Here is a 24,936-nt window from a genome sequence, read left to right as displayed (position 1 = left end):
TAACCAGAAATTGCTCACAAAAAATTAAATAGGAAAGATTAGAAGATCCCTGCATTAGCATTAAATAAGCTTAATGCTTTTCTAATTTCGCCTATCTAATTTTATGTGATCTATTTTTTACTACGTACTTGAGCTCAATGTCTTTTGAAACTTAGAAACCTAACGTGGCCTTAAGAAATAATTTGATTCCCTGATAAAGGGGAAATTGGATAACCACAATGGAAGCAAAGTATTTCATAGTTTTCCCAAAGATGAGAATAAATTATTATTGACGACTGAAAAACAAAGAGAACGAGAGCGAGAGAATAATTATAGAACACTCGACACGTTGTTTTACAATATATATTTGGAATTGAATTCGGATTTGAATTGGAATTGAACTCTCTCTCTCTCTCTCTCTCTCTCTCTCTCTCTCTCTCTCTTCTATAGGTGTGAGCTTCAGTACTCGAGTCTCAGGTTAGTAGGGCTCCAGTACCTCTCTCTCTACTTGTGAATCAAACTTTTAGTTTGCAATGCACATGCATATTTGACTACTAATCATTGATATTATTTTAACAAGCTAGGTGGCTCCTAAATCTCGTGAGCAGAGGATATTGTAACATATGAACTTGAGTTATGGAGGTCTCCATTATAACCATAAGGTTCGTTTGTTTCTGTAACTTTAAGATCATTTCTTGTTTTCTTTCTTTTTGTTTAGGAGAAATTAGAATCCCAGCATTTTTTCAATACTTTTTAGATTAAACATTGGTTCTTTTCTAAGATTTGATTAAGAGGCTTTGACCAATTGCCACATCACATTTTTCTATTTTTTCAGTTACATATAATTAGCTTAAAGGCACCTTCACTTCACTTTGTAACTAATTGCCTACAATTAATTTCCCCCCTTTAAACTCCTACGATTTAATGACTCTTTCTATAAAAAAAACAATTAATTAAAGTAATTTAAACTCCTACATTTTAATGACTCTTTCTATAAAAAAAATAATTTATTCAACTATTAAAGTAGTTCCTCATTATTAGTAAAAAAAAGTACTAAAACTTATGGTTTGAAAACAAACTTCCTCAAAATTCAAATGTACAAAAAATTCAAGTGTACCAAAAACTAAATGTACCCAAAAATTTAAATGTACCAAAAATTCAAGTGTACTAAGAAGTCAAATGTACCAAAAATAACCAAACGTACCGATATAACCAAACGTACCTAACAACGACTTTTTTACATTCTATTTAAATTTACTAAAATAAATATTTTAATAAAAAATTAAAAAAAATGAAATCATCATAATAAGAGATGCATAAAAATAGGAGGAAAAAAGGGGAATGCAGTAAAGAAATAATATGAATATCCTTCTAATAAAATAAAATGAAATGCAATTAAACACCAAAATTGTAGGAAAAATATTTAATCAAATTTTCAAAAAGAATAGATGTTTAGTTTATAACATTTAAAAATGCCCTTTACCACAGTGGTGGAAAGATGTTGTATCCTTGCATGACGGCGTGGGTTCAAACTCTGTCGGTGACTAATCTAACATTTACCTTACTAACGCTATCGTTTCATTAAAAAAATGAGGGGTCTATATCAAAACGCCCCTGACTCATTAGAAAATTTTAGAAATATCACGTAAGTAACTTCAACACATTAGCTTTCTTCTCTTCCCAAAAGTCATTTTCCCGTTAAAAATGAAAATAGAGAAAATGAAGTAATAAGCCAGTTCAGTGCAAAAAGTAGGGTTTTAAAATATTTTTCATGTACTTATAGGTTTTACACGCTATAAGTTATTCATAAAAATCATATACTTGCAAAAGGATGTTATTGAGAATGCTAATCTTGTCTAACTATGTAAGAACCTATCAATTTCCTTCGCTAGGTATTGACTCTCAACCGGTCGCATTTCATATATTGGAAAATTTTCAACACTTGTCTGCACTCATGGCTCATATACAGATCATTTAAGGGAATGAATTTTCATTTTTTCCAAAAAAAAAAAAAAGGATTAGTTGTTTGACCCACGTACACCAAATAGAAACTTCAACAATTTGAAACCGTCAATTTATTAAGTCTCTATTTATTGACAATTCTTGTAAAAAAAAAATCAATTCAATCATAAACCATTTGACAATTTCATTATCACCATCAAATTTCAACGTTTCTTAAAATATATTGTTGTCAATTCCTTTGAACTCAATTTGAAATATTTGATGGGGAAAATGTTGAATGATATTATTTATAATATATTTACCGTGTCTTGTATAGTGATCAAGGTCATCGGAATACTTCAGATGAGGGGGAAGCTTCCAAGGAAGACAGAGGACACAAAAGTAGAACTACTGCAGAATTGCCGCCAACTGAGCCGCCACGTCACCAACCATTCTTTCCAAACAGGGATATTATCTTTATATTAGCATCCGCATTTTCTCTCTTCATTGATCCCTTGGTATGCTATATTGTGGTCATCGTCAAGGAAAACAATTGCTTCATTTGGGACCAATCGTTGACGTGGATATTTTTTTCTTTACGAACAATCGGGGATCTCTTTTATGGAATGGACATTGTTGTTTCTGTGATGATATTTCGCTCCAAAACCAAACTTAGGGCGAAGTCTTCTGCAGGGGTCTCCTCGACAAAAACTACTGACGATCATCGTATTTTCAAGCACAAGAGATCAGTTAAATTCTCATTAGCCATACTACTTCGCATTTGGCTGGCTCTTCCCGTTATACAGGTAAGACCTTAATTAAGAGAAGGTGATCTCTAGCAAGTAATTAAATTTTTTACATTTATCTGCATGCATGGATGATACCTAGATTTTATTTGACATGTATACATATTGATTGCACATGATGTAGAGGGATATATGTCAAGGGCAATCGAAAGCACTCCCCACGCTAGAATTCACTAGCAAATAAGCTGAAGCCTATCAATAATCCAGAGTCTCTCCCAAAAAATAGAGAAAACTCTAAAGTTGAATTGATTACAAAACCTAAGGCCAAGATGACCTATTTATAATGTGATACATCGAAAGTTACAAATAAAAGAGATCACCAACGGTCACCCTTAAATAGGCTTCTAGTACACCAGAGAATTGAGAAAAGCACTTGAATTTTTATTGATAATATGATAAGATGATGAAAATAGAACCTTAAAGTTGTTTATATAGTATTTGCAAAAGAAATTAAAACTAAAAGATTACAAAAGTTCCGAAAACACCCTTGTTTTCAACCCTTCAAAAGTTTTTAAAATGTCAAAATCCATCATATACCACAACAAAGCGGCAAATTGTATTTGTCTCGTCGTTCTTTTTCTGGAAAAGTATCATAGGTAGGACACTGAAAACCCAAAAAAAATACTATTCACTGCAGCTTGCTCGAACTTGTCTTTCGAATAAGCTTTTACAACCCCTCGTCATAATGGTTTTAACCCTAGGAATCTAGATAAAATTGGAAATAAACAAACAAGAAATATCAAAATTGTACTTAAAATAATAAAATCCAAATTAAATATGGTAAATAACATTATTCGCCTGAATTTTGGGCTCAAAACTGACAAGCCAAATGAAGGTTGTATTAATTCGAACAGCCTGAAAAGCCCAAAACATCCACTTTTGGGATATGAAAGCACCAGGTAATCTACTAACGCTTGATTTACCATTTCTCTAATCATTTTTCTTCATTAAACGTTGCTTCCTCCTTTTAATTTTATTGTATGTAAAATAACGTAATTCTTGTTCTGCATCAACACACTAATGACCCTATGATAAACCATGATGCTATATATTCTTGACGTACATTCCTATCAAATTTTTCATTTTTCTACCTACTCATGGTAGTTAGGCTGGGTTTCCTCTGTGGGTTTAAGACTTGACTCAAACCCCTCATACAATTAATTATTTGAGAACTTTAACGAAAATCTTACGGTATTATTCACTTTAACGAAAAACCACATTTTACACTAAAAAGTCAATCCTGGTACTATTCACTTTACTTTTTATTTTGTCCTCATCACTAAAACACAAAGTTTTCAAGCCATTTTCATTAGTTTTCCTTATTATTTTGACATTGTTTGGACTCGATTTTGCATGCATTCAGCCTATATATTCTAAGGGGTTGAATGAGAGAAGCATTAAGGATCAGGATTGGTTTCTAGATAAAGGTGGAATTAGTCGCATAATAAATCTAGGTTCAGCATCCTAGTTGAATGCAGCAAAATTTGGCTACGGTAAAGTTTCAACTGAGAATAATTCCCTGTATAGTCAAAATATATGTCGAGGAATTGGAATATTATCAAAATTATACCATTCGGTAGACTTGGCCATCACGGAATACATCAGTATAAATGAAAGATACCGTGCAACAAAAAAACCCTTTCAACTCAATAAAAAACTCAAAACACTCTACTCGAAAAGCCTCGTTGTATGCAACTTTCTCACAACCTTGAGAAAAAACACTAATTATCCTAACCATCTTGTCAACCCATCTTCAGTTTGGATAAGTAAACACTATTGTGTTGACAACCAGTGACATCTTCAGTTTGTATAACTGAACATCATTGAAGCCGCATAATCATTTGATTTGAAAGTATTTTCAGGTTGGATTAACAACACTGCTTCTGGTTGATTGGTTATCTATCCAAGTCTTGGTTGGCGAAGAGTTTCAATTTCGCCTAAAAAGGCAACTTCATTAGCTCCCTGGCGAAGTGAGGTGTTTTATGATAAGTTACTCCCATGTGCACCTCATAATTTGGCATTGTAGACACTCATTTCATTTGAGTATCTTTGCCCATGCAGCCTAATATCAATTTGGCGCATATGTATACTTACGAATATAGTTGAAGTTGCCGAACTTCTTGCAAAAGATCCTGAAATTGGTAGTGAATTAAGCAACATTGTATTTAGGTTCTAGAACCTTAGGTCGATAGGTGTTCGTTCCTTGACCATAGTCACTCAGGTGCAGAAGTCAGCAGTGCATTTGACACCACCATGGTATAAAAAATCGATAATATCGGCGAAATATCGCCGATATTATCGTTTTTTTGGAAGTCCGATATTTCTACACATATCCAATAGGTTTTCGTCAAAATATCAAAATAATATCGATAATATCGCGATATTAGCGATAATATCGCGATATTATTGCGACATTGCTTGAAGGCGACGCCGATGGAGTAGACGGCGACGGCTCGACGAGGAGGAAGGTGAGGGAGGAGCAGAGGCAGACGCGGACGAGGAGGATCGCGCCGATGGGGACGACGGATGAGAGGTAGAGGTCGCGGGACATATTGACGGGCTCGACGAGGAGGAAGGCGAGGGAGGAGCAGAGGGAGACGCGGACGATGAGGATCGCGTCGATGGGGATGACGGAGGAAAGGTAGAGGTCACGAGACATGGTGATGGGCTCGACGACGAGGAAGGCGAGGGAGGAGCAAAGGGAGACGCGGACGAGGAGGATCTGAGAGATGGATCGAGAGATGAGGGAATGGGGTGTGTCTGTGTGTGGAGGAAAGAAAAGGAAAGAAATAAATAATAGAAAATGAGGGAGTGGGGTGTGTCTGTGAGTGTGTATGTGTGTGGAAAGGAAAGAAATAATAGAAAATGAGGGGGTGGGGTGTGTCTGTGCGTGTGTATGTGTGTGGAAAGGAAAGAAATAATAGAAAATGAGGGAATGGGGTGTGTGTGTGTGTGTGTGTGTGTGTGTGTGGAAAGGAAAGAATTAATAGAAAATGAGGGAGGTACATCCCACGTGAAGAAGGAAGAAAGGTAGTAGAGAAATGATGGGTGCGGCAGTAATTCAGAATTAGGGTAGATTTAAAAACTAAAATATGAGTTTTACTCGAAAGTTGTAGTAAATCATTATATATAAATGATTATGGTGTGTTTAATTTTTTTTTAATTAATTACTACATATTTTCTTCACTCACAGTGTTTGCCAGCTCGCTGTATAATCAACTTAAATCAGTTAAATCCATCATGTAATGCATTTCCTTCCAATTTTTTGTGATAAACTAATAGATAATTGACTAAATAAACATCCTGCAAAGTTTCAATAAAAATTTCCAAGTTTTTCTTACAATTTCCGTGGTTTCCATGTAATTTTTATCGATATCGATATTATCCCGATATTTCCATCGATATTTCCGTGTTTTCGGACTACCTATATTTCCGATATTACCGATATTTTCTTCTTTGGACACCACCACCACTTCATCTATTTTACTCGCCTGACTAAGCTTGGTCGCTAGTTGGCACGCCTGCGTTCACAAGAATGACTTACTTAGCTCAATAGTTACTTAGCTTGCGTACTCTTTGTAAGTTTTAGGGTCAACATTTTGGCACACCTGATGGGACTTTGAGTGCTAAACCTACGATGTTCATATGATATATTAAGATTCCAATTCGGTTCAGTTTAGTCCAATGGATGACATCTAAGATCAACTAGAGAAACACATTTAAAAGTGTGAGGGAAATAAAAAAGCATGGGAAGCAAAAATAATTCTTGATGCTCATGAAAAGATGCGAAAATCCTTCACCCACATGTTAAAAATGAAAGCTTAAAGTACTGTACGAGAGCAACGGGTAAAAGAGGACAGAACCTTATTTAGTATGTGGCTAGATGAGAAAGACTTCCTTTACATTCTTGAATACAAATCAATTCCATTTGAAGCGTAAATGGATCAAAAAGCTTGGGGCAATTTTTAGCTTCGACGTAAACCTTAGCATAAGAAGATTGTCACTTAGGCCGAGAAAGAAGTTTGCCTACCTATTCTTTCGTATGAGATGGAAAATCTGGTTAGCTTAGGAAGCAAAAATTGGAATCTCTGAGCCAACTATAAAAACTGATCCAAATGATGGATTCTTCGAGGAATTTTCCAATAAAAAACCAGGCTAAAACACATCCATATACGCAAAAACTATGTCTGTCGATATGGTTATTGGAGATAAGGCCGATTTGAAGGAATCTCATTCAGCTAAATTGTTCAAGTTAAAAGCCAAAATTGGCATAGTGACTATGCTCGCGGTGGCTACGGGCATAATAACTCAACGCATTTGGCTGCCGAGAATCAAGAATGTTTAGAGATGATTATTTACTCGGCCTCGAACAAAAAATCAGATTAACAACAATGGATTTAATGATCTCGGCTCGGAATAAAGCATTGTTAATCTCCTTCTTATTATGGTTAAGCCACTTTCATTTTCGTTTGCTAGTAAAATAATAACTTTTATTTTCTGAACTATTTGGTTGTTTAGGATGATACTTAAGAAAATAATAGGGGCAACAAGTAGTTGTCTGCAAAAGAAAAAAAAGTGCAATTTTAATGGCCACCCATTTTAATTGGTAGGTCGTTATGCGGACTAGTTGGACCCAATTTTGCACGCACTCAGCCCATATTTTAAGTTGGTGGATGAGAGAAATAATGAGGATCATGATTGAATTCTGGATAAAGGTTAAATCAATCGTATAATTAATCTAGATTCAGAGTCCTAATCGAAGATGCAATACTTGATGACGAGATTGAGAATAATTTCGAGTATATTCAGAGAATATGCCAAGGAATTGAAATATTATTAGAATTATACCATTCAATAGACTTGGCCATAACATAATTCATCACCATAAATGCAAGACACCATGCAACAAAAAAACAAAAAAAAAAAACCCTTCAACTCAACAAACAACTCTTTGTGCGAAACCTTTCTCACAACCTTGAGAAAAACACTAATTATCCTAGCTTTCTAGTCAACACATCTTTAGTTTGGATGACAAAAAAGTATTGTGTTGACAACCTGCGACATCTTTAGTTTAGATAAGTAAACAACATTGGAGCCGTAAAATCAGGCGATATAGGAGTATCTTCAGTTTGGATTAACAACACTGTTTCTGGTTCGTTGGTTATTTATCCAAGTCTCGGCTAAAAAAGAGTTTTCAATTCTTTCACCTTAGACGTCACTTCATTAGCTCACCTGCATAATGAGGTGTTTTATGATCGATTACTCCCACGTGCACTTCATAGTTTGGCATTTAGGCGGCAGAACCATGTTTACCATATAGACACTTATTTCCTTTGGGTATTTATGCCTGTACATCCTAATACTGAATTGGTGCGCTTATATTCTTACGAATATAGTTGAAGTCGCCGAACCTGGTGCATAAGATCTTGAACTTCGCAGTGAATTACGTAAACTTGTCTTAAGGTTCTAGAACCCTAGGCCGAGAAGTGTTCATTCCTCGGCAATAGTCACTTATGTTTAGGAGTTAGTAGCAGAATAGATACCACCACCACCTTATCTATTCTATTCATCCGATTGAGCTTAGTCGCAAGTTGGCACACCTGCATTCCCAAGAATGACATAATTAGCTCAATAGTTACTCAGCCTGCACACCACGTAAGTTTTGTAATTTTTAGAGTCAACAAATGCCCTGCTTAAAAATTCGACGCACATTAGATAGATTAGTATGTAAATCAATGATTTAATAACATTGGTTATAACTTATAACTCAAATTAACTGTTGGTTGAAATGTCTCCAGGTAATATTGATCAGTCTAAAGTATACACCCACTGATGCTACAATGATTATTTTACTAATTCCAGTCCAATATACACTGAGGGCTTATAACCTCTACGAATGGCTTAATCGGCGTGCTAACGTAGAGACTGGAATAAGAAGATTGCTTTCTGTTCTATTAGACTTGCTTCCATTCACCACTGCTTCTCATGTAAGTTCAAATTAATCTTATTCCCCATTTTTTGGGAGAAAAATCTAAATTTTCACGTAAACTTATTGTTGAGATATATGAGTGTATATGATAATTTTTTTTAAACTAGCATGGTCCTCCACCAACATATTTACTAATATTGTTCTCAAGGTAACCACATATCACTAGGTGAGGGGGTTTTCCAGGCATCCGACTATTAGCATTGAACCTTCCACATATAAACTATAAATTATCTTGTTAAGTCTTTATGTGAGACTCTATTCTCTAGCATTAGGTATAGCAATGCTCAAACATTAACTGGTTAATTAGTAAGTTAATACAACACTAACCACTCGTTTAGGTCACTCCACAATGTCGTCATCTCATAATCTTTACCAACATTTTTTTAAATCAACATCCAAAGAAGGAAAAATTTCACAATAACAATGCAAATATAGCGAAATAATGTTCGATTTGGATAACTTTTTCAAGCTTGATCTTTCAATTGACTTAAAAATAAGTCAGTTGGATAATGAGATGATGCTGTGTAATAAGACTTAAACAAGTAATTAGTACCGTATTAACAAATTTTCCAAAAAAAAAAACATATTAACTTGTTAGTTCTTAAGGACTCTTATATGTATTAGGGTAAAATTTCTCGTATGATTTTGAATAAACAAAACATAGGGGAATACTAAATTGGAGTAAGAGCATGTTTACTTCTTTAAGGGCCATCTCTTTTGAGGGGGGTGATGCTTTTCATTATCTTTTATCTTTTTTCAATATTCTTATAAAACATTGACTATTAACTCTTTGTCTTGTTTGCCCTTCAGCTTTATGGATCCATGTGGTACATTTTTGCTGTGATTCGAGAGCTAGAATGCTGGCGGGCGTACGTCTGTAAACATGAAACAATATGTGACATTGACAGATTTTACTCTTACTTTTATTGTGGTCGTTCTTCTCAGAAAAACAATTTGAAGAAAATCAATGTCACTACCCCACGTGTACAATGCTCGGTAGAGCTTCAAAAGACTACGTCATCGTTCGCTTTTGATTATGGTATATATCAGGCTGCTCTCCAATCTAATTTGGCATCGTCAAGAGATTATCCAAGAAAGATCTTTCACTGTTTTTGGTGGGGTCTCCGAAACCTGAGGTTTGCATTTTTACGACTTTTTCATGTTCGATCACCTAGAAATTAATATGCATATTTATTTTGTAAACTCATCAGTGTCTTTTTTATCATTACCCTCTCATCAACTTCGTCTTTGTAGATAAATTCCATAAAAATTTCTGTCATGTTTTCTGAAAGAATGTCATCAATAAATATATTGCTCTCCGTTTCTTTTTTTTTTTGCAGTTCTTTTGGTTCAAACCTTCAGACTAGTTTCTTCCTGCCCGAAATCATATTTTCAGTTATGATCTCTATAAGTGGCTTGGCACTATTTTTAGTATATCTCAATTCGAGGGTGAATCAGGTTGGTGCGGTGATCAGTGCTTCTTCAATCAAAATTTTTGTCATTAATTAAGCTTAAGACTTAAAGCTCCTTCATGCAAATTTTTTTGTGTATTCATGAACTTACGTTATTTCTGGATTTAATAAACTCGTCATGAAATTGCTTTATAGATTATTAAACATGCAGGGATTGGAAAAAATAGCCGAGCAGAGCAGATTGAGACAGAAGATGAAAATGACATATTCAGTCTTAATAAAACAAACAAGAACCACGTGCCCTCTCCGCATGAGTTCACTAAACAAAGTATGCAACGAGAAATTTTTTAATGTAACGTGGAATCACTAAAGATAATATTCATCATGCGTAATTAATTGTATCTAATTATACACTGGTGTGTAGGTTCCAATTCTTGGAAGTACAAATGAAAAAGGGTTGAAAGCAATATCTGAGTATCTAAAGTTGGAGATTTATACTAGGGATATGTCTATTATTCGAGAGGGTGAACCGTTGAGGAAGATGCTGTTCATCCGGCAAGGCACTGCTTTGACCTACACAACTAGTAAAGGTAAAACAAGGGTTTGCAAATGCCTTGAGAAAAATGATTTTTATGGAGAAGAACTTTTAATTTGGGCATTCAAAGTTGCCTCATTTCCTGAGTTGCCTATCTGCACTACAACCATTGTGTCCCAATCAAAAGTTGAAGCATTTTCAATCACGGCAAACCACTTGAAGTCTATAATCGCTGAAGTTTGGTGGCACTTTAAAAGGGAGCTTCCTCACTCTCAGGTGGAGTATTTTGCGGCTTCTTCCATACAAGTAGTCTGGCGCGCCCACCACGCAAAAAAAGCTAAGAGATCAACTGGCTGGGACAAATAATTAGTAGATTAGTAAGAGTAAATTGGAGCATTTCTTTGTTGTGTGTGTTTTGAGTTGGTATTGCTTTTGTTTTGTGTGTGTATTTTTAGTTGGTATTGGTTTGGTTCCTCTTTATGTTGCTTTACTCGGCCTGAATCGGTTTCCCTTCAATGCGGTGGTGTGTCTTTGGCTTGTGTTATGGAAATTGTATAATCTTTGACATGCATGAGAACGATATTCTGAATTAAAAGCTCAAATTATGGATCATCTTCAAATTGGACATGGAGGGTTGGAAATGGTGTTTTACCATTTTATGTCTATTGATATTTGTAGCATAATATATGAATAGTGGTGCTGGTATTACAATAACTATGTTGTTTTTCTAACCACTTGAAGAGCGCCACCATGCAAGCGATAACTAGCGTACTCAAATATACCCATTCATAAATCCTCCCCAAAGGAGTGGTACGTACCTGCGGGAGAATAATTTAACAGGTAATAAAATGACATCCCTAACCTTGTCGAAATTTTTAGGATTAGTTTGGTATTGTTGTGTTTTTTTTAATTGTTTTTGCTGTGCTGTGAGAATAAATAACTGTAAAATAAAGTTGTTGAGAGTTTGGTAAACTTTTTTCGTAAAAGTGTATTTCACAAAAAAAAAAAAATCAGTGTCTAAGTATTTGGTAAATTTTTTATATAAAACTGCTGTAATTATATTAAATGACTAAAAAAGATATGGTATTGAATGTAATATAATAAATGTAGGGGCAAAGGTTATAGTTTTATAACATATGCAAATGTGTATTTGCCATTTGAAAATTTCATTAAATGAGAACTATTCACTTGCAAGCTTTAAAAAAAATACTTTTTTAAGAAGCATAGTAGACTCTGCTTCTGCTTTTCTATGTTTTTCTACTATCAATGACAACAGTATTTTAAAAACATTTGATGTCCCTAGTTTTTAATAAGTTGTTTTTTAGTAAGTCTTGTTTTTTTAGAAACATCACAACCTCAAACCAGCCCATAGGGTTATAATTGGAAATCCAAAACAATCACATGCATGCATGGTTACCCCAAGGATTGCATGATGATTGTTTTTGAGTTGCTAATAAACAAATAAAAACATGCATATGCACCATAGTGCGAGTTTGATCTCCATCGACCATCCTTCTACCTACAACTAACTATCTAACCAACTAACGTTATTGTTTGTCAGAAAAAAAAAATAGACAAGCCCATTGGACTGAAGCATCATATATTCTTTTTAGGCTGAAAAAGTAGCAATTATTATCATAAAGGGCAGGAGCCCAATATGCTAAAACCCTAGCCCACCAAAACCCTCTTCAGTAGGGGTGGGTTCAAAAAATCGAAAACCGAAAAAGTCGAAAACCAAACCAAATCGAAACCGAAAAAATCGAACCGAATTGAAAAAACCGAATTTTGGTTCGGTTCGGTTTTGGTGATCTAGAAACCGAACCAAACCGAACTGAACTGAATTAATTAAATTAATTTTTTATTTAATTATTTGTTTTGGGTATTAGTTTCTAAACCCAATTTGTAAGTTAAAATATGCTAAACCCAATGTGTTGCCAAACTTTAATCTCAAAATATTAAAAAAAAAGGCCTATAAAAACTCTAAACCCTAACCTATTATTTATCCCCCATATAAGGTTCTAGAACCAAACCTCCTCCTGAAGTACCTACATCCATCTCCATAGCACTGTCTACTTCTGCCCCAGCTTTCTTTTCCAAATCTACTCTCATATAACATGTAACAGAATCCATAAACATTTATTTCATGTAGATTACTTGGGTAATTTGTGATGGAAAAGAATTCAACACACACTAAATAAATCCACCCACGCATTACTTTTTTACTAATCAAGTTGTCAACATCCAGTTACAAGCAAACAACCTTGATCTTTGAACAACATCATACAATTTAACTTTTATAAGTCATTTGTACGATTTTTGTGTTGTGAGGTTGTTAGTTTGGACTTTGGAAGACTTGATTGATGATTTTTAAATGTTTATTTGCATTGTCTTTGATTCTAGTTAGAATGCTTATGTTATGATTGTGTTTGATATGTTAAAATTTTAAATTTCAATGTTTTTCATTTTTTGAAAAAAAAAAAAAACAAAAAACCAAAACCGAACCGAAAAAAAACCGAACTGAAAAAAATCGAAAAAAAAATGAATCGAACCGAACCAAACCAAAATTTCGATTTAGTTTTGGTTTTGACAAAAAACCGAACCGATTTAAACAGCACCCACCCTACTCTTCAGTTTTGCTTTATCCTCTTTCCTTCATCAGCGTCTCTGTTTCTGGAAAACCTGCAAAATCAGAAATGGTCAGAAGCATCAAGAACCCCAAGAAAGCCAAAAGAAAGGCCAAGGCCAGCTCCAAATTCCACTACCTCCTCCGTTGGTTATTTAATTATTTTAGTAAAATTAGGGTTTTATCTTTTCCCCGATTGATTCGATTGAATTGACTTGAATTTTTGTTTAGGGCTCAAAGAAAGGAGATGGGTCTTCTTCCTCTTCGAGACCGTCGATGCCGGCGAAGGTATGGCAACCGGGAGTGGACAAGCTGGAGGAAGGCGAAGAGCTCCAGTGTGACCCTTGAGCTTACAATTCTCTCCATGCCTTCCATATCGGTTGGCCTTGTTTAAGGTAGCTCTGAATTTATGAATTCTTCTTTTTGGTTTGCATAGAAAGTGCAAGAAAAGCATAAAGTTTGAATTATGGATTGTGGATTCGAATTATTGGAGCATGATTAGCTGAACTTAGGATAACTTAATTGAACTAAGCTTAACTGTAGCTTGTGTTAATAATTACAATTTCTTCTTTTCGGAAATGCTCGCATTGTACTCGTAAGTCGTAATATTGAATTATGTTTTGAAGTTCCAGTTTTATACTTAATTTGCGGGTAATGGCTATAGTTAATAATTAAAGTTTCAATCTTTCCAGGAGAGTTATAGGTTTCTAGTTCACCGCTAAAAGTGAATTTCTTTTTACAGCTTTGATATTGTGCGAGATACATTGGGGTTGGTTCGGACAGAGTTCCCCCATACCGTGTATTTCGTTGCAGGGACTCAGGTGAGCTTTATCTTTTTGTTTGTGTGACTGATTTATTTATCTAATTTCTTTTACCAAGTCAATATTGATGGTGAAAACATAAACCTGTGGTTCTGCAGGCAGAAAAAGCTGCTTGGAACTCTCTTGGAATATTTAAAGTATCTAACATTTCCGGGAAAAAGCGCGAACTAGTGCCAGCTAAAGCCGCAGATGATGACTCTAATATGGATAGTGAGGACAGTGATAGTGATGACGATAGCGAGGATGAGGAGTCCGTTGGATCTGGTACACCTGTTTTGCAGGCAATATTTTTTTACATCCTACACTTGATTCAGCTTACCTTCATCTTTGTTAATTTTTATGTCATCTCTGTGCATTTCCATTTTTCTTCTTCTCATGTACAGTTGCGCAAGGTAGCTCATGAAGGATGTGTTAATCGTATACGCGCCATGACACAAAATCCACATATATGTGCATCTTGGGCAGACACTGGTCATGTGCAGGTCTGACTTATGTCAAGAATATGAGTATATATATCATGCTGATGCTTCAATAATGACAATTTCCATATACTTTGTACGTGACTAAATCCTGCTACTCGTTCAGATTTGGGACTTCAGTTCTCATTTGAATGCTTTAGCGGAGTCAGAGACTGAAGCTAGCCAGGGAGCTTCTTCAGTTTTTAACCAGGCTCCATTGGTTAAGTTTGGGCATAAAGACGAAGGGTTTGCTCTAGACTGGAGTCCACTTGTCCCTGGAAGGCTTCTATCTGGTACTTACTGTTAAGTTACTTTAAATTTTTTTTTTTAGTTTTCTTTATCAAGTGTATTTAATGGTATATTGCTTTCTTGATTTGAAACTAATGATTCATTTACATCTGATTTTAAAAGGGGACTGCAAGAATTGTATACATTTATGGGAACCTACATCTGGTTCGACATGGAATGTTGATACTACTCCATATATTGGACATATTGCAAGCGTAGAGGATTTACAAGTAAGTAACTAAGATGGGACGCTAAAGTTTGATCTGTTGATATAAAGCATATGTTCAGTCTCACGAACTGAGTAGTTTTCCTTAGTATTTTCCAATTCTCTAACAGTATTTTGTGTGTTCAATTTTATCTTTGCAGTGGAGTCCTACAGAACCTGATGTATTTGCCTCTTGTTCTGTCGATGGGAATATAGCAATATGGGATATCCGCATAAGGAAAGCACCAGGAACTTCTTTTAAGGCGCATAATGCAGATGTGAATGTTATGTCTTGGAATAGGTGCTTATTTAACCTTCGCTGTTTCTTACTTGTTATTTGTTTCGATATATTTTGTTCCACATGAAATGACGACCTTGGCATTTCATTGTTTTTTTATTAGGCTGTGGCTAGTTGTATGCTGGCATCTGGAAGTGATGATGGCACCTTTTCCATTCGCGATCTTAGATAGCTGAAAGTACGTCTTGTTGGAATTCCCCCGAGTGTTAAATTGGGTTCAATGAAATTGTGTTGAGTGATTCATTTAAGTTGATAATTATTGAATTATATAGCCCTCTTCCCTCTATTTAAATGTAGGAAGGAGATTCAGTAGTGGCACATTGTGAATACCATAAACACCATATCACATCCATCGGGTGGAGTCCACACGAAGCCTCCACTTTGGCCGTGACGTCTTCTGACAATCAGCTGACGTAAGTATGTTTAGAGACAAGATTGAAGTGATAAATGGCATGTCCTACACACAAACTTTTACTTGCCTGCTGTTTATGTACGAACTCAATATATGTCATTTGGCTTTTGTTACCAGAATATGGGATCTATCTTTGGAAAATGATGAGGAGGAAGAGGCAGAATTCAAAGCGAAGACAAAAGAGGAAGTGAATGCTCCAAAAGATTTACCTCCGCAGCTTCTATTTGTTCATCAGGTAAACATTTCCGACCGACTGTTCTACTCCAAGAGCCCCCCAGTTTTTCAGCCATTTAACTCGTGGTAAATTATGGTAAACAGGGACAGAAGGACTTGAAAGAACTTCATTGGCATACTCAGATTCCTGGCATGCCCGTTTCAACTGCGGCTGATGGTTATAATATTCTGATGCCTTCAAACATACAGACTACCCTTCCCTCTGATCTCTAATGTTCCTTGAAACTAGAAGTTTATCAGTTTCTTTCGTGCACCGGAAAGTAGATATATATCAGATCATATTCCAATAGTGGGATGGCTTATGCACCGAAGCAATTACATATTTGATGTGAGTTGTTTTCGGTTTTCGTTTTCCTACCCCTTTTTGGGGGGTTTGGTTTGGTTGTATGGAGTAACCTCTGCAATTTTGACTTAATGATTTTCGCAGAACCAGGTGTTTTTGTTGATACCTTTTCAATATCTTCGTCCGTTGAGTTAATTTACTTTATGCATCTCCTCGGATTTTACCCATATTTATTTGGCAGTAATCGTCGGTAAAAAATGTGTAAGAAAATGGAAACCGTAAGGAACAGAGGATTCAAAAACTATGTCAAAAATGTGTGAAAAATGCAGTTTGATGAGATAGCGAACATCACTAGTGAAGTGGACATGATTTCTTCACGAGGCCGACAAAAATGGTTTCCGATGACGATGAAGTTGCCGGCATATCTTATCTTAGCATTGTATTTTTCAACACCCGCCTACTTCTATCGATCTTCTCTAAGAGTTGACGGGCTTCCCATTTAATTTAGGGAAAGGATCTTGCTTGCTCAAAACCACAACTTTGCTCTTGTGAGCAAAGTATCCCTTTACAAGATTTTGGTATATTAATATGGCCACTATGCACTCCACCTGCAAATTACACCAGAGATTTGATTAGAGCGAAAGAGACGGAGAAACCAAGATAAGCTACCAGAGAGAGAGAGAGAGAGAGAGAGAGAGAGAGAGGCGGACAGAACAAGTACCTCATCGACATCCATGGCTATCTCAAGCCATTTCAAAGCTTTAACAATTACTTCTAGTTTCAGCTGATGAGCTTTAACCGGGTCCTTTTGCTTTTGAATGAAGTAACTGCAGAACGAGCATGTGGAAGTTATGAACTGAATCTTCAGAGGAATTTTACCGTCAATTTTACAAAGTGGAATGAGTACTTACATTTTCTTTATTAATCTCTGGTAGACTTGGAGTTCTAGCTTCTCTAGGACAAGATATACACCTGATCGTAAGAACCTGTTTCATTTTGAAGAAATTAGTTCCATCTTCAGAAATCGATTTTACCAATCACAAGATTTCCAAATAAAAGATACATACCGATCTTCGTGCTCTTCAAGAGCATGCCGAAGAAGTTGAAGATCGCCTCTTTTTAGTGCTTGTACAACATTCCTATACTGCGGAAGCAAGAAGTTATAAACTAGGATTTAGCCACAACTTTGGAAAAGTGGAGGGAGGGTATGCTAAAGTCAACATTCATCTTCACTGAGACACTAATAAATACATTTATTTATCATATAACCAACATAGCTGAGGAATACCAGAATATCTTATTTCCCATCATCAAGCATAAATAATCTCTCTTGCAGTTAAAGAAATAACATTTCCGACATACCTCAACCAGGTTATACTTTTCCAGAAGCCAATCATTTGGTAAGATGCCTAGTGAAAGCTTCACAGGTATCAAATACTTCAATATCATCCTACGCAAATACAAAAAGAGAAAAAAATGAGTCGGACAATAAAACATAGTACAACATCTAACAAATCTAATGTTTGACTTCCTATCGCAAGATGTTCAACGTCATACAAATAATAAGAGGATTCAAGCTGAAGAATATAAGGGCGCAACAACCACCTTTTTGCCTACAAAGATGCCTCCTTAAAGTCTATACAGATGCCAAATATGTGCAGCAAGCACATGTGAACCTAACCTTGTATTTGCTTCGCGCTGAGGGTTGCAATGCTTCAAGGCATATGATAATTTATGATCAGCCTGCAAGGTACCAAAAGGAGATTTAGTGAATAGCACACACCTGATGGAAACTCAGATTTTCAGTTCTAGCGCAGAACGTAGAAATAAGTGAAATCAGGCAAATTATCCACCGAGATCAAATCTTTAATTTGAGCACAAATCTTCTGAGACTCCCATGTTATTAGTTGGGAGAAATTTCTTTATTTAAAGTGATTGTAAGGCACAGGGTGGAACTGCTGACTTCTCTATCCAGTGTCTTGGTAGAATTCAAGACTCCAGATGGTGACCCCAAGAACCAAAACCATAACACCACTTAAATAGCTTAGCAAACAAGAAGCTTGTGCATCATTAACATCATGGAAATTAGGATACTTACAGCAGGGAAATTTTCATTGAAAACTTCTAGACGACCTGTATAATACATGTAGGCGACCTGCATTTCACAGTACAACAGCAAGAATAAACAAAAAAAACTAGTTGATAGAGAACCCATTGAAAAGGTGAGGGAGTACAAGAAAAGAAAATAGCATCTGCCCAAACAACGGCGATTCTGACCTTATCCCTTTTAGGGAATTCCTCAAAATCAAATATTCGCGCAGTTTCAATGCTCCTTATGACACTGCGGCAAAGGTGAACTGTACCAAGCTGCAAAATAATAAAGATAATTCATCATAATGCAGCTCAGACTTTTTATCCAGCATTCAGAAGAGGCCTAATAGCTAATTCAGAAAAGCATTGGCAAACTCATAAGTGTGCATTAAGTATTACCTTAAAGTAAACTTTAAACAACTGGCAAGTAACGTATAATGCTCCAACGCGTTTCGGGCCTTTTCCCTAAGTGGATACACCAATGAAAGAGTTAGCACTAGAGATTCAAAGCATTGTTCATAAACACCCAAGAAACTGTCAAATCTTGTTTTATACAAGTTTGAGTAAAGCAACGAACTTTTATTGCAAAGAGAACAAAATACAGAAGAGAGTTTAATAAGATCAGCGAAATTAATAGAATTTTAAAAGAAAGAATCTTACTGCAAGAACCCCAAAGACTTTCATCAGGAAAGAACCAGCTCCCTTCAACTTCTCTGGAGACTTTCCATTTGAAGCTAACTCCTTATCAGCCTACAAAACCACACATAACAGTCTTGCTAAATTCGTCTTCCAACACATCAATAACCAATTACAAAACAAAGCACATGTCTTTTAATTCAAAGGAAAGGAAATTGTGGGTCTTACCCTCTCAGCTAGAACCCTAATCTCATAAGCAATGACATACAATGCTGGCAAAGCCCACGCAGTGTCCCAGTTCCGGAACTCCTGAATAAAAGCACTGCACATCCACCACCAACATTAGTCAAAAACCACCACCACCACCACCACCCACAAAATTATACACACAAAACAGAATTAAATAAAAATAAATAATCAATCAAAAAGATCAATACTTTGCGGATTTTTCAAATGCTTGGTAGGAATCAATGGAATTCCCAATTCGGTAACTCTGAAAAGCCCGGAACAGATGAACCAGAATTTCGCCAAATTGCGAGTCGTTATCGGACTGTTTGATCAATCTATTGAAGTCCTGTCACGCACCCAGAAACAGCACCAATCAAAACCCCAAATTCCCAAATTGGAACAAATACAAATACGTATATAAACATTCACACTGGAGTAAATGTATTACCTGGAAGACATTGAGGGCGTCGGCGAGGGAGAGGAGAGCGGGGCTGTTGGAGGAGAGAGAGAGGAGGTTCTTGAGGGAAGCTCCGTCCTGGGTCGAAACGGCGTCGGAGAAGCGGTTGAGGTAGTCGGTGATTCTTCTATGAGCTTCTCCCATGCTCAAGTACGCCATCTCCCTCTCCCTCTGCTCGATCAAACACTCTCTCAGTAGCTGCAAGCACGCGCCTTTATCATTTGCTTACTATGTTTTCAGAAGGGCTGCGACGGCGTCGTTCTGCTCCACCATTGTTCTTGTTTTCCTGATTTTCCTGGAACGAACAGGAAAGGAAGGAGGTGCAGGAAACGACATGACGTTTCGCATATAAATATTTCCCTTTCCGTATATTTTTTTACCGTTTGTCTTGGAATATCCAATCCAAATGCGATGCGCCAAATTTGACACCAAAGTCGGTGTTGTAGAAACCTTTCCTTCCAGCTCAATTCAAGTCCACCAACAACCATTAACAAGTCGTCTTCTCCAAAAGCTGTGAAAGCTAACCTCCACCAAACCAGCGTCTGCAGCTCCACCCAAAGATTCAACCTTTAATCCTTGCTTCTCACTCCAACCCCCCACTTTCTCTCTCTAAACGCTTCACCTCCAATACCCACATCCCAAATTCTTCAGTTCTCCGACCCATCGAAGAAAAAACCAGAATCAATCACCTGGTTTCTTCAGATGGGTTCGGATTTGCCGCCCATGAAAGCCACTCCGATCCCCACCCACGATGAGGACTCGCCGGACCAATCGGAGGCGCTGCTCTCTTTCAACACAGACTCATCCGCCTCTCCGATCCCATCGTCTTCCCCTTCTCACAGACACAGCACCACTGTTATATTCATCTCTCTCCTCCTCACCACCTGCGTTGCTCTCTCCGCCGCTGCTGCATTTGCCTTCCTCTTCTTCTCCAACTCACCAAAATCCGCCCCCGTTTCCGACTCCTCGTCAGTGGAATCCAAGGCTCGACCTTTGAGAAAGCTCGATCATCCGGTGGTTCTGTTGGTTTCCTCAGATGGGTTTCGATTCGGGTACCAATTCAAGGCCCCGACGCCGAATATCCGCCGCCTCATCGCCAATGGGACGGAGGCGGAAGAGGGTCTGATTCCGGTGTTTCCAACTCTAACATTTCCTAACCATTACTCGATTGTCACAGGTCTTTACCCTGCTTACCATGGCATCGTCAACAATCACTTTGTGGATCCGCACACAGGGGAGTCCTTCTACATGGGAAGCCACGAACCCAAGTGGTGGCTCGGCGAGCCGCTGTGGGAGACGGTGGTCAATCACGGTTTGAAGGCTGCCACTTACTTCTGGCCTGGTGCTGAGGTAAATAAAGGTTCTTGGACTTGCCCTGATAAGCTTTGTATGCAGTATAATAGCTCTGTTCCTTTCGAACAACGGGTTGATGCCGTTGTGAATTACTTTGATCTGCCTAGTAGCGAAATTCCAGTGTTTATGACTCTGTATTTCGAGGATCCGGATCATCAGGGTCACCATGTCGGGTCTGATGACCCGGAGATTACTGAAGCTGTTGCTAGAATTGATAAAATGATTGGAAGGTTGATTGAAGGTTTAGAGAAAAGAGGGGTTTTCGAGGATGTTACTATAATAATGGTAGGTGATCATGGGATGGTTGGTACATGTGATAAAAAGCTAATATTTTTAAGTGATTTGGCCCCTTGGATTGAAATTTCTGATGATTGGGTCCAGTCACATACTCCATTGCTTTCCATTCGTCCGCCTTCGGGAGTTGATCCTGCAAATGTTGTTGAGAAGATGAATGAAGGGTTGAAATCGGGCAAGGTTGAGAATGGGAAGAATTTGAGAGTGTATCTTAAGGAGGAGCTTCCTAGTCGGCTCCACTATGCAGCGAGTGATCGGATTACGCCTATAGTAGGGTTGGTTGGAGAGGGATTTAAGGTAGAGCAAAAGAGGACAAAGCGGAGAGAGTGTGGAGGATCACATGGTTATGACAATGCTGTTTTTTCCATGAGGACCATATTCGTTGGGCATGGTCCTCAGTTTGCAAGAGGTCGCAAGGTTCCTAGTTTTGAAAATGTCCACATATACAATTTGGTCACGACGATTCTCAATATTCAGGGTGCTCCTAACAATGGATCTCTATCATTTCCAAATTCTGTTCTTTTGCCTGCTGCTTGATGTCCACACAAAGAGAATCCCGCTGGAGTCAGCTTAGTGAAGTTTGAGCGGTGGTTGGAGAGGTTTCGCTATTATGTAACCCGCAAGATTATGTGCTTGCGAGATTATGAGATCATGAATAGATTACGATCCAGCATAGCAGAAAGGTAGAAGTATCAGTTATTTCATGATCCCGGAGCTCACTCATTGCGACGTGCTTAGTTTCCTTAGCCGTGATCTGCGAGCTCACTTGTTGCGACATCTTAGTATCCCCGGCAATGTCGTTCTTCTGTCTAGTCGCTTCATGTAATAGCAGCTGTACCATGAACAGGATCCACCCTCTAAATGCTGAGTTGTAATTTTGTACTTCTGTAAAGAGACATCATTGGGTAGATGATACTAGTAAAAATTAGGTTCCAATTCCTGGGGACGACATTTCCTGGATTGAAACTTTGTATGTCTTTTAAACTTTTGATTGTGAAGTCCATTGACTTATTTCTATATCAGCATTTTATATTGTTTTATTGCAAATAAGAATTTAATTGAGCGTTTAACTACTCTCTTATCATCCTAAATTAATTGCTAGCTAGATATTTAAAAATTTGGCCCACCTAGCATTACCCTTTATATACAGTACGGATTTAAAGTCCAAAACCAACCAAGTACAGTAAACGTTTTTCTATCTTGGGTAACGTCGGAGCAAGGTTCGGATATCTTCAAGCAACGCACCTTCCTCCCCACCTGCAACCGTTCTCAGGCTATGTAATAAGCGCCTTCTTCAACACCCGTTATCAGGCTATGAAACAAGCGGCCTTCGTCACCACCGGCAAGCATTTTCAGGCTATGTAACAAGCGGGTCTGTCCAAGAACCCAATCATACTTAAAATCACGCCGATAGCCTGAAGCAAGAAAACAAGCACATAAGCTGACATGGTTAATTGCACGGCATCGCTATGAGAACAGTACATGCATGAAGAACATAATAAGTACAAAGTTTTCAACCTTTTCGATGAAAAAGGCAGCGAAAGAGCTTCCTCAGATAAGCATAATCTGGTTAGTCATCAAACCTTAACGTCCTGCAGTAGTTAAAGTATGCCGCAAATTCCTTCGGATAGCCTCGGCATAACTCCTATGGACGAATTAAGAGAGCAATGACTACTCACTACTTGCAAGTAATTTTAAGCATGCTCATTAATTGTACTTCAGAGGGCGAGCTTTGACGCAATGAAAATGTTGCTTTTTGTGACCGAAAGATTAGTATCCGAGCTATGAAAACATCTTTGCAAAACAAGGTAAGACTGCGTACGATAGACATTTCCACCCATCCCCCTCCCCGACCCTCACAAAGCGGGAAGCCTTGTTGGCTCGGGGTCGCCCTTTACATCAATTGTACTTCAATCATCAATATTTCAGCTTACCTCTATTGAAGTTGACTCTTTTATTTCACATTTCCTCTCAAACTCTTCATCATTCCTAGCATTCCCAGTACTTGCTGACACCCCTTGCCAAGGCAGACTGGAAAAGAACAGTTACAGACGAATGTAACTACATAGAATACTCCTAAAAATAACACAAGGCATAACAGGAAGGAACAAGATTTACCTTCCAAATAGAAAGTACATAAGCACATATCCAAGTGATTCTAAATCATCCCGGCAGCTTTGTTCTATGAACATGAAAGTAAAACTATTTAAAATCAGCCGGACGAAGGGAGAGGGAGAGGAAGAATACCGGAGGCAAGGGAAGATAGAAAGACGGAGAGAGAATTCAGTTATTACCAACGCCACGGTGAGTATTGATGCTTGAATACGTTGCATTAGGTTTCCACTTCTTACCTTCTGTGCATTATATACACGAGAACTCAACACTCTGCATTATATACACGAGAACTCAACATTAGAGACTCCGTAGCCATCAGTTTCACATATAACCATTAGTACACAATTTTTTTCATTTAGAGGTCGCACTTGGTGCGATGGCAAGTACCTTCGCCCATGAGCGGTAGGTCTCGGGTTCGAGACTTGGGAGCAGCCTCTCCATAAATGGGGGTAAGGCTAGCCGACATTTACCTCTCCCAGACCCTGCGTAAAGCCGGAGCCTTGTGCACTGGGTACGACATTTTTTAGAAAAATGCTAGTTTCTTAAGGAAAAACAAGCCACCAACCTGTAAGGAATATGCTGATGAGTTGATGTGTCTCTATACTGCTTAGCAAGACTGAAACTTCCAATGTAAACCTACACAAACGAAGAGGACGTGCGATTGATTCATTCAGAACACGGTATAAAACTAACTTTTAAGTTACTTAGGACATAAAAAAACAAACAAATCGAAAGACCTCACGCAATTGCTGAGAGGCAACAATGAGGAAGTTATTTGGCTTCATGTCCCGGTGTAGAAATGATTTGGAATGGACAAACTCCACCCGATTGATCTAACACAAATTTCACGATGAATATAATCAATCTGGGAGCATGAGAACTGACTTCAGAGAGAATTTCCTGCTGCAGCAGTTGAATAAAGTAGTCAAGACTTACTCCCATTACGTCCTTCACAAGAGCATTGTAGTCTCCTTCCACTCCAAACCATCTCACTCTTGAAATTCCAGCTGCCAAAGTGGTATACAGACCCCCACCGACGAAGAGTTAATAGAGGTTAGTACTAAACAATCAATAAATACAAATATATATAAAAAATAAAATAATTAATTAAATAAATAACTTCGGAAATAGTGGTTAAGGCCATTACCCTCTCCCTTTAGTTTTTTACACACCTTTGATTCATGCAGCAATGCGGGATGCTCAGTGTTCACATTTTCCTGAGAAAATTCTAGCTATCTTCTAGGGTGATAACTACAAGGAGTCCTTTCGATTAAAGACAAAATAGGCATAAAGATGAGCAACATGATCCAAATCCGCAAACGAAAGATGAAATCTAACAAATGAATAATTGAGTTCACAGTGTGCATCAGATCACACAACGAGATCGATTGTATTGTATCTCGAAAACATTGGCTTTAGTGCCACACTGCATCTGGTCAGTTGTTTCTCATGCAAGTTATGTTTTGGGTTTCAAGTTT

The 24,936-nt window shown here is 37.4% G+C and overlaps 4 protein-coding genes and 1 pseudogene across 4 annotated transcripts; 3 read left to right on the top strand and 2 right to left on the bottom strand.

Annotated features, from left to right (window-relative positions):
• Window positions 1-347: 347 nt before the first annotated feature.
• Window positions 348-11,274, top strand: LOC103436356 (putative cyclic nucleotide-gated ion channel 13). Its single transcript, XM_029088499.2, has 8 exons — window positions 348-456; window positions 564-641; window positions 2,258-2,726; window positions 8,525-8,713; window positions 9,526-9,851; window positions 10,056-10,173; window positions 10,339-10,455; window positions 10,552-11,274. Exons 2-8 carry the CDS (start codon window positions 616-618, stop codon window positions 11,026-11,028), a joined length of 1,722 nt encoding a protein of 573 aa, XP_028944332.1. The 5' UTR covers window positions 348-456; window positions 564-615; the 3' UTR covers window positions 11,029-11,274.
• A 2,066-nt stretch (window positions 11,275-13,340) lies between these two features.
• LOC103418063 (protein HEAT STRESS TOLERANT DWD 1-like) lies at window positions 13,341-16,458 on the top strand (annotated as a pseudogene).
• Window positions 16,459-16,563: 105 nt separating this feature from the next.
• Window positions 16,564-19,874, bottom strand: LOC103418062 (enhanced ethylene response protein 5-like). Its single transcript, XM_008356209.4, has 13 exons — window positions 19,688-19,874; window positions 19,449-19,585; window positions 19,240-19,333; window positions 19,036-19,125; window positions 18,775-18,840; window positions 18,562-18,651; window positions 18,383-18,439; window positions 17,966-18,027; window positions 17,647-17,734; window positions 17,352-17,428; window positions 17,196-17,270; window positions 17,006-17,111; window positions 16,564-16,892 (listed from the first exon to the last, which is right to left on the bottom strand). Exons 1-13 carry the CDS (start codon window positions 19,853-19,855, stop codon window positions 16,761-16,763), a joined length of 1,242 nt encoding a protein of 413 aa, XP_008354431.2. The 5' UTR covers window positions 19,856-19,874; the 3' UTR covers window positions 16,564-16,760.
• A 182-nt stretch (window positions 19,875-20,056) lies between these two features.
• LOC103450290 (uncharacterized) lies at window positions 20,057-22,360 on the top strand. The gene has a single exon (XM_008389629.4). It carries the CDS (start codon window positions 20,399-20,401, stop codon window positions 21,878-21,880), a length of 1,482 nt encoding a protein of 493 aa, XP_008387851.2. The 5' UTR covers window positions 20,057-20,398; the 3' UTR covers window positions 21,881-22,360.
• An 840-nt stretch (window positions 22,361-23,200) lies between these two features.
• On the bottom strand, window positions 23,201-24,767 carry LOC103453229 (casein kinase 1-like protein 1). The gene is made up of 7 exons (XM_029088494.2): window positions 24,631-24,767; window positions 24,395-24,465; window positions 24,196-24,291; window positions 24,024-24,094; window positions 23,638-23,728; window positions 23,462-23,525; window positions 23,201-23,374 (listed from the first exon to the last, which is right to left on the bottom strand). Exons 2-6 carry the CDS (start codon window positions 24,398-24,400, stop codon window positions 23,502-23,504), a joined length of 288 nt encoding a protein of 95 aa, XP_028944327.1. The 5' UTR covers window positions 24,401-24,465; window positions 24,631-24,767; the 3' UTR covers window positions 23,201-23,374; window positions 23,462-23,501.
• Window positions 24,768-24,936: the final 169 nt, after the last annotated feature.

The sequence above is a fragment of the Malus domestica genome, chromosome 02 (assembly GCF_042453785.1).
Source record: "Malus domestica chromosome 02, GDT2T_hap1".
Lineage (NCBI taxonomy): Eukaryota > Viridiplantae > Streptophyta > Magnoliopsida > Rosales > Rosaceae > Malus > Malus domestica.
The sequence above is the reverse complement of the archived record's forward strand: the minus strand, read 5'-3'. Positions and strand labels throughout refer to the sequence as shown.

Excerpts from the sequence above, each read along its gene's own strand:
- LOC103436356 (XM_029088499.2), top strand. The coding sequence starts at position 616 with ATGGAGGTCTCCATTATAACCATAAG. Across the intron at positions 8,714-9,525 it reads CATTCACCACTGCTTCTCAT|CTTTATGGATCCATGTGGTA; the intron begins GTAAGTTCAAAT and ends TTTGCCCTTCAG. Across the intron at positions 9,852-10,055 it reads TGGGGTCTCCGAAACCTGAG|TTCTTTTGGTTCAAACCTTC; the intron begins GTTTGCATTTTT and ends TTTTTTTTGCAG.
- LOC103418062 (XM_008356209.4), bottom strand. The coding sequence starts at position 19,855 with ATGGCGTACTTGAGCATGGGAGAAGCTCATAGAAGAATCACCGACTAC. Across the intron at positions 19,334-19,448 it reads GCATTTGAAAAATCCGCAAA|TGCTTTTATTCAGGAGTTCC; the intron begins GTATTGATCTTT and ends GTGGATGTGCAG. Across the intron at positions 16,893-17,005 it reads TAGCCATGGATGTCGATGAG|GTGGAGTGCATAGTGGCCAT; the intron begins GTACTTGTTCTG and ends TGTAATTTGCAG.
- LOC103450290 (XM_008389629.4), top strand. The coding sequence starts at position 20,399 with ATGGGTTCGGATTTGCCGCCCATGAAAGCCACTCCGATCCCCACCCAC.
- LOC103453229 (XM_029088494.2), bottom strand. Across the intron at positions 23,729-24,023 it reads CATCAGCATATTCCTTACAG|AGTGTTGAGTTCTCGTGTAT; the intron begins GTTGGTGGCTTG and ends TATATAATGCAG. Across the intron at positions 23,526-23,637 it reads CAATACTCACCGTGGCGTTG|AACAAAGCTGCCGGGATGAT; the intron begins GTAATAACTGAA and ends TCATGTTCATAG.